The sequence below is a fragment of the Trifolium pratense genome, linkage group LG2 (genome assembly GCF_020283565.1).
Source record: "Trifolium pratense cultivar HEN17-A07 linkage group LG2, ARS_RC_1.1, whole genome shotgun sequence".
NCBI classification, from domain to species: Eukaryota; Viridiplantae; Streptophyta; class Magnoliopsida; order Fabales; family Fabaceae; genus Trifolium; species Trifolium pratense.
The window spans coordinates 4,190,564-4,204,767 of NC_060060.1; the positions used below are offsets into that span (position 1 = coordinate 4,190,564).

A 14,204-nucleotide genomic window follows, 5' to 3' on the forward strand; every position below is an offset into this window, starting at 1 on the left:
TAAAATAAGTAGTAATGATTATCATCAACTCACAACTATGACGAATCAACTTCGTTCCTAACAATGCCTTCCGGAATTATCACCGAAGCAATTTCCACCGAATCTGAACATCATACAATAATTTCAGCTCTGGGGAAACTTATTTAAGATCACACTACCAATAGATTAGAGAATTAGACAAACCCCCAACTTGTTAGAGTTAGAGTTTGAAAGGGACTCATGAAAATCTAAGATTTTTACTATCTATTCTAGTTCCACTACTCATCCAAGATAGATATCATTTCTAAATTTTTATGAATCATAAAGTTTTACCTCAAGGAGTATCCATGAACAACTTTCAAGAGATGGGTTCTCTTCTTCTTCCTTTGAGCACTAACCCCAACCCCAAAATCATATCCAAAATTACTTGAAGGACTGAGATTGCTTTGCTTATATGTAAAATTTTCTATGATTTATGGGAGAAATTGGTGATTTTTGAATGAAAGAAGTGGAAAAATTGAACTTGAAATGAAGGTGAAGTGTTGGAACTGAGAAATAGAAAGTGAAGAGGAAATGGAAACGTGAGACAACAATGGCGGTGCGGTGTGTTATTTCTTTATTTATTTATTTATTTATTTTTATTATTATTTTTTTCTTAAAATATTAAACGGTGCGTTTCACAAAGCCTTTTTCCGAATTGCTCCAAACCCTTTTCAACCTCTTGAAAAGAATTTTATGCATGATCAAAACTTAAAAGTAGCTTATTATTGCCTTTTTTTCTCTTAAACCCAACTCTAAGAATAGTGTAGTAGTAGTAGTAGTAGCAGCAGTAGCAACCTAACAGATACATTTTAATTTTTTAATTTAACACAATTCAAAATTAAACCTCCATTTTCTTGTGTTTTCCTGACCTTCAACATCTCTAATCGTCACATGTCATTATCAATTTATAATCCTTTCCATCATCTTTAAAATGAACAAATAAAAACACATTTGTTCTTAATTTACAATATATCTTGATGATGCATATATACTTCTCAAGAACTTTGTTCCTCAAGTACCACAGGCAGCTCCAACTTTTCATCACCCCTCTGAATCAGAAACATTACTTTATCTCCTACATTATATTCATCTAGTACTTTCAACAACTCTCCTCTGCTTTTGACCTACCAAAGGATGCACCAAAGTTTTCAAATTAATGAAAATATATCGTCGACTTATAAGCATAGGAAAGGTCAAATAAAAGTTAGTAATATGAAATGAATGTTTTGGCTTATTAATGAGCATCACTTAACTAAGCGCATATAGGTGTATATTTTAAGCTATTTCTATAACAAATGTAAAATAAAGTTGAACTGCTTTTGGATAAACTATACGCTGTTTTCATAAGCTATATGGAGAGCTTATGGAAATAAGTTGAAAACAACTTATAGACATGTCATCTACTATTTCCACAAGGTCTCTCTATCAGTCTTACAAATGCTTATGTCAGTAGATAAGCTCAAATAAAGCAATCCAAATAGGTCTTCAGGGCCGTTTGGATTTGACTTATTTTTTAGGTTATGAAAATAGCTTATGCAAATAAATAAAGCTTTATGTTAATTTATAAGTTTTCACTAACAAAAATTGTATATCTTTATAAGTTGTTTTCTCATAAACTACCTTGAAAAACTTATAATAATAAATAAAAAAGTTTATTTATTTGCGTAAGTTGTTTCACATAAGCTCAAAAACAAGTCAATCCAAACAGGCCCTTAGTATAGGTATGTATTAGAGTTTTGGAAAAAGAAGGCTCACAGGCTTATTGTCAACTGCAATGATGATATCTCCAAGGACTATATTACCAGCAAATCCCCTTGTTGTGGGATTTAGCCCAACTTTTGCAGCAAGACTATTTTTTGGAACCTAAGGAAGTAAAAGAGTTAAAGAATGATTTAGAAGAAGCTATAAATACAAAGTTTGATATAAGAAAAAATATCATAGATTTACCGTTAGAATAAGAGCTCCATTTCGAACGTTAAGTTGATTTGCAATTAAATCTGGAGCAATATCCACATTCAAACCAGCTCTAACAACCTTAAATTGATAAATAAAAAATAAAAAGGACTCAAATACAAGGGTATATATCTTGAAAAGTTATAAAATATGCTGCTATAGACAATGTTTGTGTTTATGTAAAAAAGATAAACATGGACAGTGGCGTACGTATGAGCATAAAGACATAAACGTTAAAATCGTACAATTATAATATTTCTAAAGGAGGCATTGCCAAGATAAAGAGTTAATATCTAACTACTTACTTTTCCAAACTGAATCAACTGAGGAACGATTCTAAGTACGGTTGAAGATGGAATAGCAAATCCAACACCAGCTGAAGTTCCTGCAATACCGACAAAAATGGCAATGAAAGTGAGGAATACAAAAGTGATATAAGAAAAACTAGAACTTTTGGCTTATGAAATCACTTCCTCGTGCAAGGAAAATCAAATACAGCAACAATTTGATGAGATGAAATGAAATGAAAAGTAGTTAAAAGTATTGCAAGTGGACCAAAAACATTTCCTGAGCTAATAATATTCAGATTGTTGTGTATCATAGTTAAACTCATGATTATGATGGTAACAATGATGAAGAAACTTGCCTGTCTGAGTAAATATTGCGGCATTGATCCCAATTAAGCTTCCTTTCGAATTCAGAAGTGGACCTCCGCTATTAGATTCACACTAAAAGTAATAAATGAAAAGTGTGATATATGAAAACAAGTTATCACTGATCATCAAAGAGCACTAGTTGAAAGCTTATGGAAACATGCACAACTGACGAGATGTCCTTAAGCTATTTTCATAAGCTCTACAAGATAACTTATGGAAACAGCTTATGGTTTATACGAAAACAGTTTGACTTTATATTATCTTTTGTAATAGAAATAGCTTATACATAAACACTTGTATGGTACTCCCTCCGTGACACTTTATAAGCAAAATTGACTTTTTAGGTTCATTGTATATTTAATGTATGAACAAAAAAAATCAATTTTGCTTATAAAGTGTCACGGAGGGAGTAAGTGTTTATGCTATAAGCACTTAATTAAGCTGTTCATACAAACAGGTCAGTGAATTGCACAACTCTAGGGAGAAAGTTGGTAAAGAAAATTGAAAAGTAATTTCTTCTTAGTTCAAATATATGTCAAAGGGGGCATAGTATTACCTGTTTCCAGGATTTATGGCCGCGTCAGTTTGAATACCACCACCAATTGTTACACCGGTTTTACTAAAAATATCTCGGTTAAGTCCACTAATAACCCCAACTGTGAGTGTGTGATCAAAGCCAAATGGATTTCCAATCGCCAAACATTGCTGTCCAACTTTTAGAGACGCTGACTCCCCCACCATGATAGGCTTTAAAATCTCTTTAGGAGCTTCTACCTGTATTTGTAAAGTTATTAATATATCATCATGTAAGATACATGCACAAGTTAGTTAACCATTTAAGTTAGATAGTAATAGAAGATGTGATTTACACATTCATTGGTTTAGGGTTTCAATGCATCAAATTGAACACGGGGGTAAAATGCGCAAGATCATTTCCAGAGAACATAACAGCAAAAAGAAGTCAAATTTGGAAGCAAAATATTCTATATGGATGTTACCACTTACTATCTCAGTAGTTTGTATACGATGTAAATTTAAATAGATATGTTGTTAAGTAGATTACATACTAATAACAAGTGATTTACACGCAAATAAAAATAGTTCAAAAGTTTATGAATGCAGATCTTTTAATACCCATGTGGAATGTGTATGAAATGATCTGCATTCCGTTATGGATATGAGTTTCAACTCGAGAGCATAAACATACAACACAATCAAGGCCTTAATATGTGAATAAAGATCTTCTCATCATCTTATACGACATTCAGAAATCGCACAAGATACAACATGAATAGAACCCAACTTCAATTGTTTGTGATCAAATCCAAAAAGTTGAAAAGAAATACCTTCAAGACAGCTAGATCCTTTAAACGGTCAGCTCCAATGAGGGTACCTTCAAAATTCTTTTGCACCCTTTATAAAGGAAAGTGTTAGAGATACATATATTGATTATTAAGTTTAAAACAGAAAATGCAAAGAAATTAAGTGTCCTTGAGCCTCACCCTTCTGACGCTAGAATATTAATTCGTGCAACAACCTGACCGGGACTTGGATTTCTCGAAAGCGCATTGCCAATTACTGAGTAATACAAGAATGTAACTGTTAGAATTAAGATAAAAAAGACATTTAATATCCAAAAACTTCAACGAATTCTTATTATCGGGTCAAGAATTCATGTCAAAATTATGAAATCAAAGTTAATGTGATCAATAGAGGGAAAAGATAGATCCAAATAAGAGAAGCCGTATGCACATCCACTCAGTGTCATAGTTCACTAAAATCTTGGTTAGGAGAATCAATGCTAAATGTTTGTGTATCTGGTTTTAGATATGCACGAAACTACATTCAGACTTGGGCCTTATTTGGATAAACAGTTAATAAAGCACTTATAGCATATTTTCATAAGCTATCCTGAAGAGCTTATGGAAATAAACTGTTTCCATAATATCTCCCAAACAGTTTCACAAGTGTTTATGCCAGTAAATAAACTCAAATGATTCAATCCTAACAGACTTTAAACATAGAACTGTAATTTCTCCACTGATTCTCACCGTGATAATTTGTCACAATGTGGCCCTCTTCATCCCAAACTACTCCAGAGCCATTTCCTTCGGGAATCTGCCAGTATGAATACAAAATGTGACTACATTGTTTGATTCCTACCATATATCATTAATATAATGTTGATCAATAAAATCGATAATCAGATATAGGTATTATTTGAATGCTAAATTACCTCAACCACACCAGTCACATTAAGTTGAGGACGCAACGTCACATCAAAGATGTTAACAACAGAGTTTGTGTTATTTTCAAAGAGTTGAACAATTCGGTCCTGCCAAATGAAGATTCAAATCATTAATTGAGAGACCTATTTTCTAATTTCTGAATCAAATCTTATTATGAATAGTAAAAACAGATGACAGTATATATAATATTACCAATGACAGTAAATATAAAAACAGATGAATAGTACATTTACAATTCGATTCAATAAGATACATTACCAATGAAAATATAATATTTTTAAGTAAAAACAGATGACAGTAAAATTATAAGCTGATATATTATATATGAACATCAAAATAATTCAAGATTCAAGTCATAAATTAAATGACAACAGAAAATTGCACGGCTGTACGAAGTTGACAAAAAAGAGGTTGGCTGCACTAACATTAGAATAAATTGGGATTCATCACATTAAATCGACATTCAAGATGGTATTCATATTCAAAACAGATACACGCTAGGGATTCATATCAATGGAGTTTAGTTTTGTAATGAATCGAGATACGACTTGTATATATCATAAGATATTGATAACCATGATAGGAATAACCTTTTAGGAACATTGCTATTGAAGGATTCAAAAGTGTCATACAACCAATATAGACAAAGGAGGGGCTAGAGTTGAAAGGTTACCTCTGCAGGAAAGAGTGGTCCAGAAGAAAACACGGGTGGTGTCACTTCTTCGATGGTCACGGATGTATCTCCCAAGGCTAGGGCTGTACATTTACAATTCGATTCAATAAGCTATTATAGGAGTGAAAATCCTATTGAAGTAAGATGAAAAGAGATTATGAACATGTCATCATGAGTTATTTTTATGAGTTTATCCATATACTAACTTACTAAGATAAGTGCTTATTATATGAAATGAATCTAAAGAGGCTTTTGGATAAACAATTTAATGACGTGTTTATCATATAAGGATTTATTACAAATTATTTCTACCATTTTGAAAAAGAAGGGTAAACTCCATATATGTTCTATATAAGGAGTTTCGTAATGTTTTTAAATAAGCTGAAAATAGCTTATGGACATATCATAAATTATAGGCAATTTTAGTCCAGAGGTTCCTAATCTTAATTTGAAGTTTCAGATTCCTTCTTTATCTTCTTTTTTCTATGTCGGTCCTTTAAGAATTGAAACGTCAACACCATTAGACTTGTTACAGAATCAACTTCGGAAAAAAGATAAAGGATGAATCTAAAGCTTTAATTAAGGACCTCAACTGCTTATCTTAAAACTATGCCAAACAATAGCACAAGTGCTTATTTCATAAAACACGTTCAAATAAGCTATGAATAAGCTATTTTAAAAACTGTTTATATACAATCAAACAATTGAAACATGAAAACAGAACTGTGCGGACCTGACAAGTACCTTGAAGAACAGAAATAGGGAAACAGTGTCAAACTCGCCATTAACACACGTCTTGTTGGGGACACAACAATCTTCCTCAGCATGGCATCAGAATCCTGAGTTTGATCTTGAACAGTCCTATAAACACACATCAACAACAGTTACAATTACAAGTTACAAAACCCTTCCTAAGAGTAAAAAAAAAAAACTTTTGTGATGAATGACATGCAAAAAAAGATTGAAACTTTGGCCATAATAACAAAAATAATAAAACACCCACTTGCATATTTTTATTTGAATCTTAAGGGTTAAATATCTTTTTGTTTTTCTGTTGTCATACCAACTTTTTAGTCCTACTTTTTAAGATCTGTTTGGATTGACATTTTTGAACTTACCTAGTAGCATAAGCACTTGTGATACTATTTGGAAGAACTTAGAAACAACTTATGACATGTTTATACTTTATAAGCTTCAGGATAGCTTATAAAAACAACTTATAGCTTGTATGGAAGTAGTTTTACTTTATTATATCTTTTGCTATAGAAATAGCTTAAGTACAAACATATATATGCTAAACATTTGTGTTAATGAGCGCTTAATTAAGTTGTTTATTCAAATAGAGTTAATCTACTGACATAAGCACTTGTGAGATTGTTTGAGAGAACTTAGGAAAATAGCTTATGATATTTCCACTAACTGTTTACAGCTTAATTTCATAAGCTCTTAGGGATAGGATAAGATATAAAAACAGCTTATAGCTTATATAAGAAAACTCCATTTTATCTTTTATTATAGAAATAACTTATATATAAGTACCTATATAATAGTAAGCACTAATATTTATACTACAAGGGCTTTAACTAATTTGTTCAAACAAACCATTAAGGGCCTGTTTGGATTGACTTTATCTACTGACATAAGTTTTGTCATATTATTTGGGAGGACTTATGAAAACAGCTTATGACAATTTTTGTTAAAAAAATTCAACTTATTTTCATAAGTTCTACAATATAACTTATGGAAATAGTGTCACGTTGAATATATATAAAAAAAAAAAAAATAAGTAAAAAAAACAATTTATTGTTATTTTATCTTTTCCTATAAAAATAGCATTAAGTAAAGTTATACATAATAAGTGCTTGTGTTATAAGCTGCAAATAAGCTATTTATCCAAACATACCCTAAGTCTCTTTAGCAACTAATTAAGGAATAAAAGCATACAATTTTGTAAAGAATGAAAATTTGAGATAATTACAAGCACTAAAAACATATATAACACAAATTATTATATAAGTTGAAAGAAGAAAAGCGTATATAAGGCCCGTTTGAATTAGCTTATTTTTAAACTTATGCAAAAAGCTTATGCAAATAGCTTATAAAAATACAATTTTCACTGGTCTGAACTTATAAAATAGAATAAACTTAATTTATATTGCATAAGTTTTTTTGCATAAACTCAAAAATAAGCTAATCCAAACGGGCTCATAGTATATGAAGGTGAAACCTTGAAATGGAAATGGATTGGTGAGAAAGAGCATCATTAGGGGAGTTGGAGCAAACAGAAGAAGATATGCAAATCTCACGGCGACTTAGAGCAGTGCTGCTTCTCTGAGTTGGCATTGACATACACCACAAGTTGCATGCTGATACTTGCATTTTCTTTTTCTCTCTCTGAAGAAAGAAAGAGAGATAAGAGAAGCTATGTTGTTTATTTGAGTTTGAGTCAGATATTGTTTTGTGATTCTCGGAATTTTGACGCATGTATAATTTTTTTTTTGGTTACAAGACAGAAATGTACAAACTAGTTTTAGTTCATGTTTAAAATAAATTTAAATATGTTTTTAATTCATGTAAAAAAAATAAAAATTGTTCATTGCAATAAAACTCTTATATTTTGCCAAACTTCCGTCGGTTCAATGATGATAGGTAGTGGTGATAGGCGCTGAACTTGATAGGGAGGACTGCGATTTGATACCCCGCAATTGCGATTGGGAGGGGACCGAAACCACTTGATGTCAGAACTAATCCCCGAACCAGATTAAACTGGTGGTGAAAAATAAAAAAAATAAAAAACTCTTATATTTTTAGTCATTTTTTTACCAATCAATAAAACTCTTATGTTTTTAGTCAATTTTTTTTATTGAAATTTAACATTGTAATATTCATTTTTAATTTCAGAAACTAAAATTAACTATTCAATATGATAATTTTTATCTGTATCTATATCTATATAGAAAGAGGATACAAAATATTCACAAAAAAAAAAGATGATACAAAAAATTTTGGTGTGGACTTTTCATAATATCAACAATACCTTGATTTTTGTTTTGAGCTGCAAAAAATTTTTATTAACAAATTCACCATAACATAAACATGTCTTTTTTTTTGTTCTTCTTTTGAGCAACAAAATTTTTTTATTAACAAATTTACCGTAATAAAAGACATGCATTTTCTTTAATTTTTTTTACATGAATTTACATAATAGATACAGACAGACGCGGAACGCGCCATATCTAATCGTTAGTTAAAATAAAACAAATATGACAAGAGAAATATAAAAAATTTACATATAAAATGGAAGAAGAAAAAACTTTGTCTAAGAATGTAGTGGCTAAAAAATTTAAATTAAAGATAAATAAGTTGGTGTCTGTTCGAACCGTAATTTCAATATTCAATATAATATAAATTGAGCTATGTTCACGTGAGAATATTTTAGTTTTCTATTTTCATCAAAACCAAAAAGGAAAAAGTTAATAAATAAATAAATAAAATAGTGAACAAATAAAATAAAAATTTATTCACCAAAAATAAATTAAGATAAATTTGTTCTTTCCTTGGATAAATTTCCAAGACTACCCTTGTACCTAATTTCTTCAGAAACTTGCAATGGCGGCACATATCATTATCCATCCATCACCAACCATTGTTAAGGGTTTAACCTCCCTTCACTCTCCTTCTCCCATTTTCCATTCTTCTGCTTCATATCAATTTTCAAAACCCTAATTCAGATGCTTATCCCCTTTTGAACAAATTCGATTCTGTTCCCAAATTTCAATGGCTAGAGGTCCAATTTCATCACTTTTCTACTTATGCACTCGAAAAAGAAGATATTTTTCAAGTTTCAAAGCTCTTCTCATCAATCACTCATTGATTTCATCTTCAAATTCTCAATTTTATGACCATTTTCGCTCCTTTTCGACCCATTTGATGAACTCTCGTTTTGTTCCTGGTTTGTCTCAAAGTTTGAATTTTTCTGGCTGTAGAAATCTTCCCATGAGACCTTTTTCAACAGACGGCGAGGAGGGTGGCGAAGAAACTGCTTTGGAGACGGAACTCGAAAAGGGTGTTGGTGACAATGTTGATTTTGAGCTTGGTAATGAGGTTAGTGATGATGTTTATGCTTTATCTGAAAATGGGGTTGTTTTAGATAATGGCAATGATGAATGCAATTCAGAGATTGTTGATTCTGTAGAATGTAGTGATAATAGTAGTAGTAGCGATGATAGTAGTAATGATAATGTTAGGCATAGTAATGAATTAGAGAAGAAGAGTGAGGTTGATTTTACGCACGTGGTGTCGCGTGATCCTGTTGAATTGTATGGTGAGCTTAAGAGTGTGGAAAAGGGTGCAAAGTTGATTAGAGCTGAGGTGGAAGTGTTGCAAGATGTGTTCCACTATTTTGCTAAATCAGGTTGGGCTTCGAATCAGGCACTTGCTATTTACATTGGTTTGTCGTTTTATCCAACTGCTGCACACAAGTTTCAGAACTTTTTCAGGTCGAAATGTCCTGAAGATGTTGCTAGGTACTTGATTTCGCTTGGTCCGTGTGATGAAGCTGTGAGGTTTTTGTTTCCTGTATTTGTTGAGTTTTGTTTGGAGAATTTTATTGATGAGATCAAGAAGTTTAGGGAAATGGTTAAGTCGGCAGACCTCAGGAAACCTCACACTTGGTTTCCTTTTGCGAGGGCCATGAAACGGAAGATAATTTATCACTGTGGGCCTACCAATAGTGGTAAAACTTATAATGCTTTGCAGAGATTTATGGAGGCGGAGAAGGGTATTTATTGCAGTCCACTTAGATTGTTGGCTATGGAAGTTTTTGATAAGGTTAATGCCAAGGGTGTTTATTGTAGTTTGTTAACCGGTCAAGAGAAGAATTATATCCCGTTTTCAAATCATGTTGCGTGTACTGTGGAAATGGCTTCGACTCAGGAATTGTATGATGTGGCTATTATTGATGAGATTCAGATGATGACAGATCCATGTAGAGGGTATGCTTGGACTAGAGCGCTCCTTGGGTTGAAAGCTGATGAGATACATGTATGCGGTGATCCTAGTGTTTTGGATATTGTTCGGAAAATTTGTCAAGACACAGGAGATGAGTTGCATGAGAAACATTATGAGAGGTTCAAACCGTTGGTGGTTGAAGCAAAAACACTGCTTGGAAATCTTGAAAATATTAAGTCTGGGGATTGTGTTGTTGCATTCTCAAGGAGAGAGATATTTGAGGTTAAGTTAGCCATCGAGAAACACACTAATCATAAATGTTGTGTGATATACGGAGCTTTGCCACCGGAGACTCGTAGGCAACAAGCTAATTTGTTCAATGATCCAAATAACGAATATGACGTTCTAGTTGCTAGTGATGCAGTGGGGATGGGCCTGAACCTTAACATTCGAAGGGTGATTTTTAATAGCCTTTCGAAGTACAATGGTGACAAAATTCTTCCTGTTCCAGCGTCACAGGTTAAGCAAATTGCAGGGAGGGCTGGTCGAAGAGGATGCCTTTATCCTGATGGACTCGTCACTACCTTGCATTTGGATGATTTGGATTACTTGATCGAGTGTTTGAAACAACCATTTGATCATGTGACGAAGGTTGGCCTTTTTCCTTATTATGAGCAGGTCGAATTGTTTGCCAGCCAACTTCCTAACATGACATTCAGCCAACTTTTAGAAAAATTCGGTGAAAATTGCCGTTTGGACGGATCGTACTTCTTGTGTCGACATGATCATATAAAGAAAATCTCTAATATGTTAGAGAGGGTTTGGGGGTTATCTTTAGAAGACCGATTTAACTTCTGTTTTGCCCCTATTAATGTTAGGGACCCAAAAGCTATGTACCACTTGCTCAGATTTGCTACAGCGTTTGATCAGAAGGTTCCTGTAAACATAGCTATGGGCATTCCAAAATATTCGGCCCGGAATGATACAGAACTTCTAGACCTTGAGAGTAAGCATCAAATATTATCTTCATATTTATGGTTATCAAACCACTTTGATGAGGAAAAATTTCCATATGCGAAGAAAGCTGAGGCAATGGCTTCAGACATTGCTATCTTACTTGGTGAATCACTCAGCAAAGCAAATTGGAAACCTGAGTCAAGGAACATAAGGAAACCAAAAGAAGAATCTCAAGAATATTCAAGACCACAGTCTCTTATTAAATTATATGACAAGTAAGTACCCTTCATCATATAGCTTCTTTGTTTTGGTATTTATCTATTTTACTGTTACCCTTCCTTTATATGACCAGTAAGTGTCTCTAGGATTAATTACAATAATATGCTTTGAGATATATAGAAAAATTTGTTATGGATCCTGTTTATTCAAAATTATTATATATAAATAATCAAGTTAGTGAGCAAATTAGAATTAGATTAAGGTCCTTGTGGAGACTTGTTAATTTAACAGTTTATATAGGGTGTAGAACATGTGTGAAAAAGCTTCCTATGGTTTGTGGCCCTTTTGAGGGCTACAAAGTAAATACTGCATTACGCATTTAATGCGTGCAGTCCGAAATTATGTGTTGATTTTGTAGGGTTTTAAATGAAGAACTTAAAAGAATAAAGACTTTGAAATATGAATATGGTTTGATATTAACTAAGATTATGATTTGTGATACAAAAAGACTAAGCATTAACCTTAGTTTATACATACGACTCCAAGTCCAAATCTGGATAGCATAGGCAGACAAATCATGATAATAACAAAACTATGTAAACTAATCTTACTTTAATATAAGAAACCAATCATATGAAATAAACTAAGATACTACTAAGCCGTAAGCTTGTTACAAATTTTACCCTTTGATAGATCACATCATGAACAAAAGTCGAGACCGAATTGCAGTTGGGACAAATGTTGTCCATATTACAATTAAGGAAGGAAAAAAACCTAGTGTGATTGTGTGCAAACGGATCATTAACAACAACCAAGAGTTATCCCATCAGGTGGGGTCAGCTATCTGATATAAACGACGACATAATTGGCACCATATCAGACAAATTGGCACCATATCGCAAGTAATGCAAAACTAGTGCCAAACTGTAACCATGACTAAACAAGAATTTTATAAAAAACACATCCGGTCATAGATCAGATCATCAGAGAAACAAGGATAGATCATCTAGGTAGATGGCGTCAAGGTTCCACTAAAGCTGTAAATGAGAGAGACCGAGAAGCTGTAAGCAATGCATTTTGGCTAGAAATTGTTTTCTGCCCAATCCTTTGGTCATATAAGGGTAAACATGAAGGCATTGCTAGGTATATGAGTAAAACAAAATTTGTCACACACTTAGATAATTTATACACCAGCATTCGTGAATGTGTAGGAGAACTATTTCAGATTTTTGCTGTGAAATACTCCCTCCGTCTCAAAAAATTTGTCTCAATTTGACTGTGTGCACTATTCATACAAGCTACTTTGACCATATTTTTTTACTAATGTATAAAGATATATTAGCATATGAGATCTTGTTAGATTTGTCTCCATGAGTACTATCAAAATATCAATTTTTCATAATACACAACTAAAAATATTAATGATCAAAATTGTGCATCGGCAAATGTGCAGTAGTAAAATGTGACAATTATTTTGGGACAGAGGGAGTACAACTCAGCATTAAAACTGATATAAAGTTTGAAGGATTTTGCGTAAAATGACGTCTTTGATTCATATTGTCTAACATTCCTTATTTCCCTAATCTTTCATTACTAACTACGTATATATTTTTCTATTGTTCAGGAAATGGAGTGAAAATTCGTCACACTCTAACCGTTCAAAGAAAATAAATTTTGTAACATGATGATGACCTTGGAGGTAATTCCCAATGGATAACTTTTCATTTTTTCCTAGAGATATTAAGACTCATGGAATCCAACATTTTTGTGAATTGTTCTGTAAATAATGTTACTGAATATGTGAATACCTTAAATGACCTAACTGTTACAAACGTGAAACATAAAGAACCACCGAATGTATTTGGCATATATAAATACATATGAAGTTTCACTTCTTTTTTTTGACAATGAAGTTTCACGTTTTAATTTTATGAATTTTTGTTCTTGTTAAATGTAAATTTGTGTTCTCTTACCAAGCCATGACTTTTGAGGTTTCATATTTGGTGTGCAGATCATAATCAACAACCACTACAATAGGATTATGAAGAGAAAAAAGAGGAAAAAAGACAACTTTAGGAATGAAGCATACTGACATTCATAGAGGGGAGAAGAAAGAAAGTAGGAACTAGGCATTGTGCATCTGTTTATTTTCTTAGATAAACAAAATTGGAGCATTGTTATTATTTAATTATCCTTGTGTAGACTAGAAATTTTGTTGTAGGCTTCATTAAAATTGTTATTATTTAATCCTTTTGTAGCTAAAGAGGCTTTTTGCCTTTAGAAATGAGGGCTAGAGCCCCAAGATATGAACAAGCTTTTATTATGACTTAACTGATTTTTGTGATTTTTTTAAAATAATATATAAAATTTATTTGGTTTACCTATAAATTATATAAATTTTTGAAACCAGAGGGTTAATACAAAACAAAAAAGACATACGTCATCGATATCTAATGAGTGTTCGCTAGTTTGCCACCATAGTGTATAGTGTAATGTTGTTTGTGACATCTAATGAGAGTTAATTAT

General features: G+C 32.3%; 2 protein-coding genes across 4 annotated transcripts; one reads left to right on the forward strand and one right to left on the reverse strand.

Moving 5' to 3' along the window:
- Nucleotides 1-809: 809 nt before the first annotated feature.
- Nucleotides 810-8,046, reverse strand: LOC123909911 (protease Do-like 8, chloroplastic). The gene is made up of 13 exons (XM_045960846.1): nt 7,780-8,046; nt 6,286-6,413; nt 5,553-5,635; nt 4,867-4,965; nt 4,682-4,748; nt 4,133-4,208; nt 3,977-4,043; nt 3,187-3,404; nt 2,621-2,688; nt 2,280-2,359; nt 1,969-2,055; nt 1,777-1,884; nt 810-1,145 (listed from the first exon to the last, which is right to left on the reverse strand). Exons 1-13 carry the CDS (start codon nt 8,034-8,036, stop codon nt 1,017-1,019), a joined length of 1,467 nt encoding a protein of 488 aa, XP_045816802.1. The 5' UTR covers nt 8,037-8,046; the 3' UTR covers nt 810-1,016.
- Nucleotides 8,047-9,123: 1,077 nt separating this feature from the next.
- On the forward strand, nt 9,124-14,009 carry LOC123908657 (DExH-box ATP-dependent RNA helicase DExH18, mitochondrial). Of its 3 annotated transcripts, XM_045959365.1 has the most exons (4): nt 9,139-9,339; nt 9,539-11,734; nt 13,303-13,377; nt 13,690-14,009. In XM_045959365.1, exons 2-3 carry the CDS (start codon nt 9,549-9,551, stop codon nt 13,361-13,363), a joined length of 2,247 nt encoding a protein of 748 aa, XP_045815321.1. In that variant the 5' UTR covers nt 9,139-9,339; nt 9,539-9,548; the 3' UTR covers nt 13,364-13,377; nt 13,690-14,009. The 3 variants fall into 3 exon arrangements, with proteins under 3 accessions (XP_045815319.1, XP_045815321.1, XP_045815320.1); XM_045959363.1 differs by having other exon boundaries at nt 9,124-11,734; XM_045959364.1 differs by lacking the exon at nt 13,303-13,377 and having other exon boundaries at nt 9,139-11,734.
- Nucleotides 14,010-14,204: the final 195 nt, after the last annotated feature.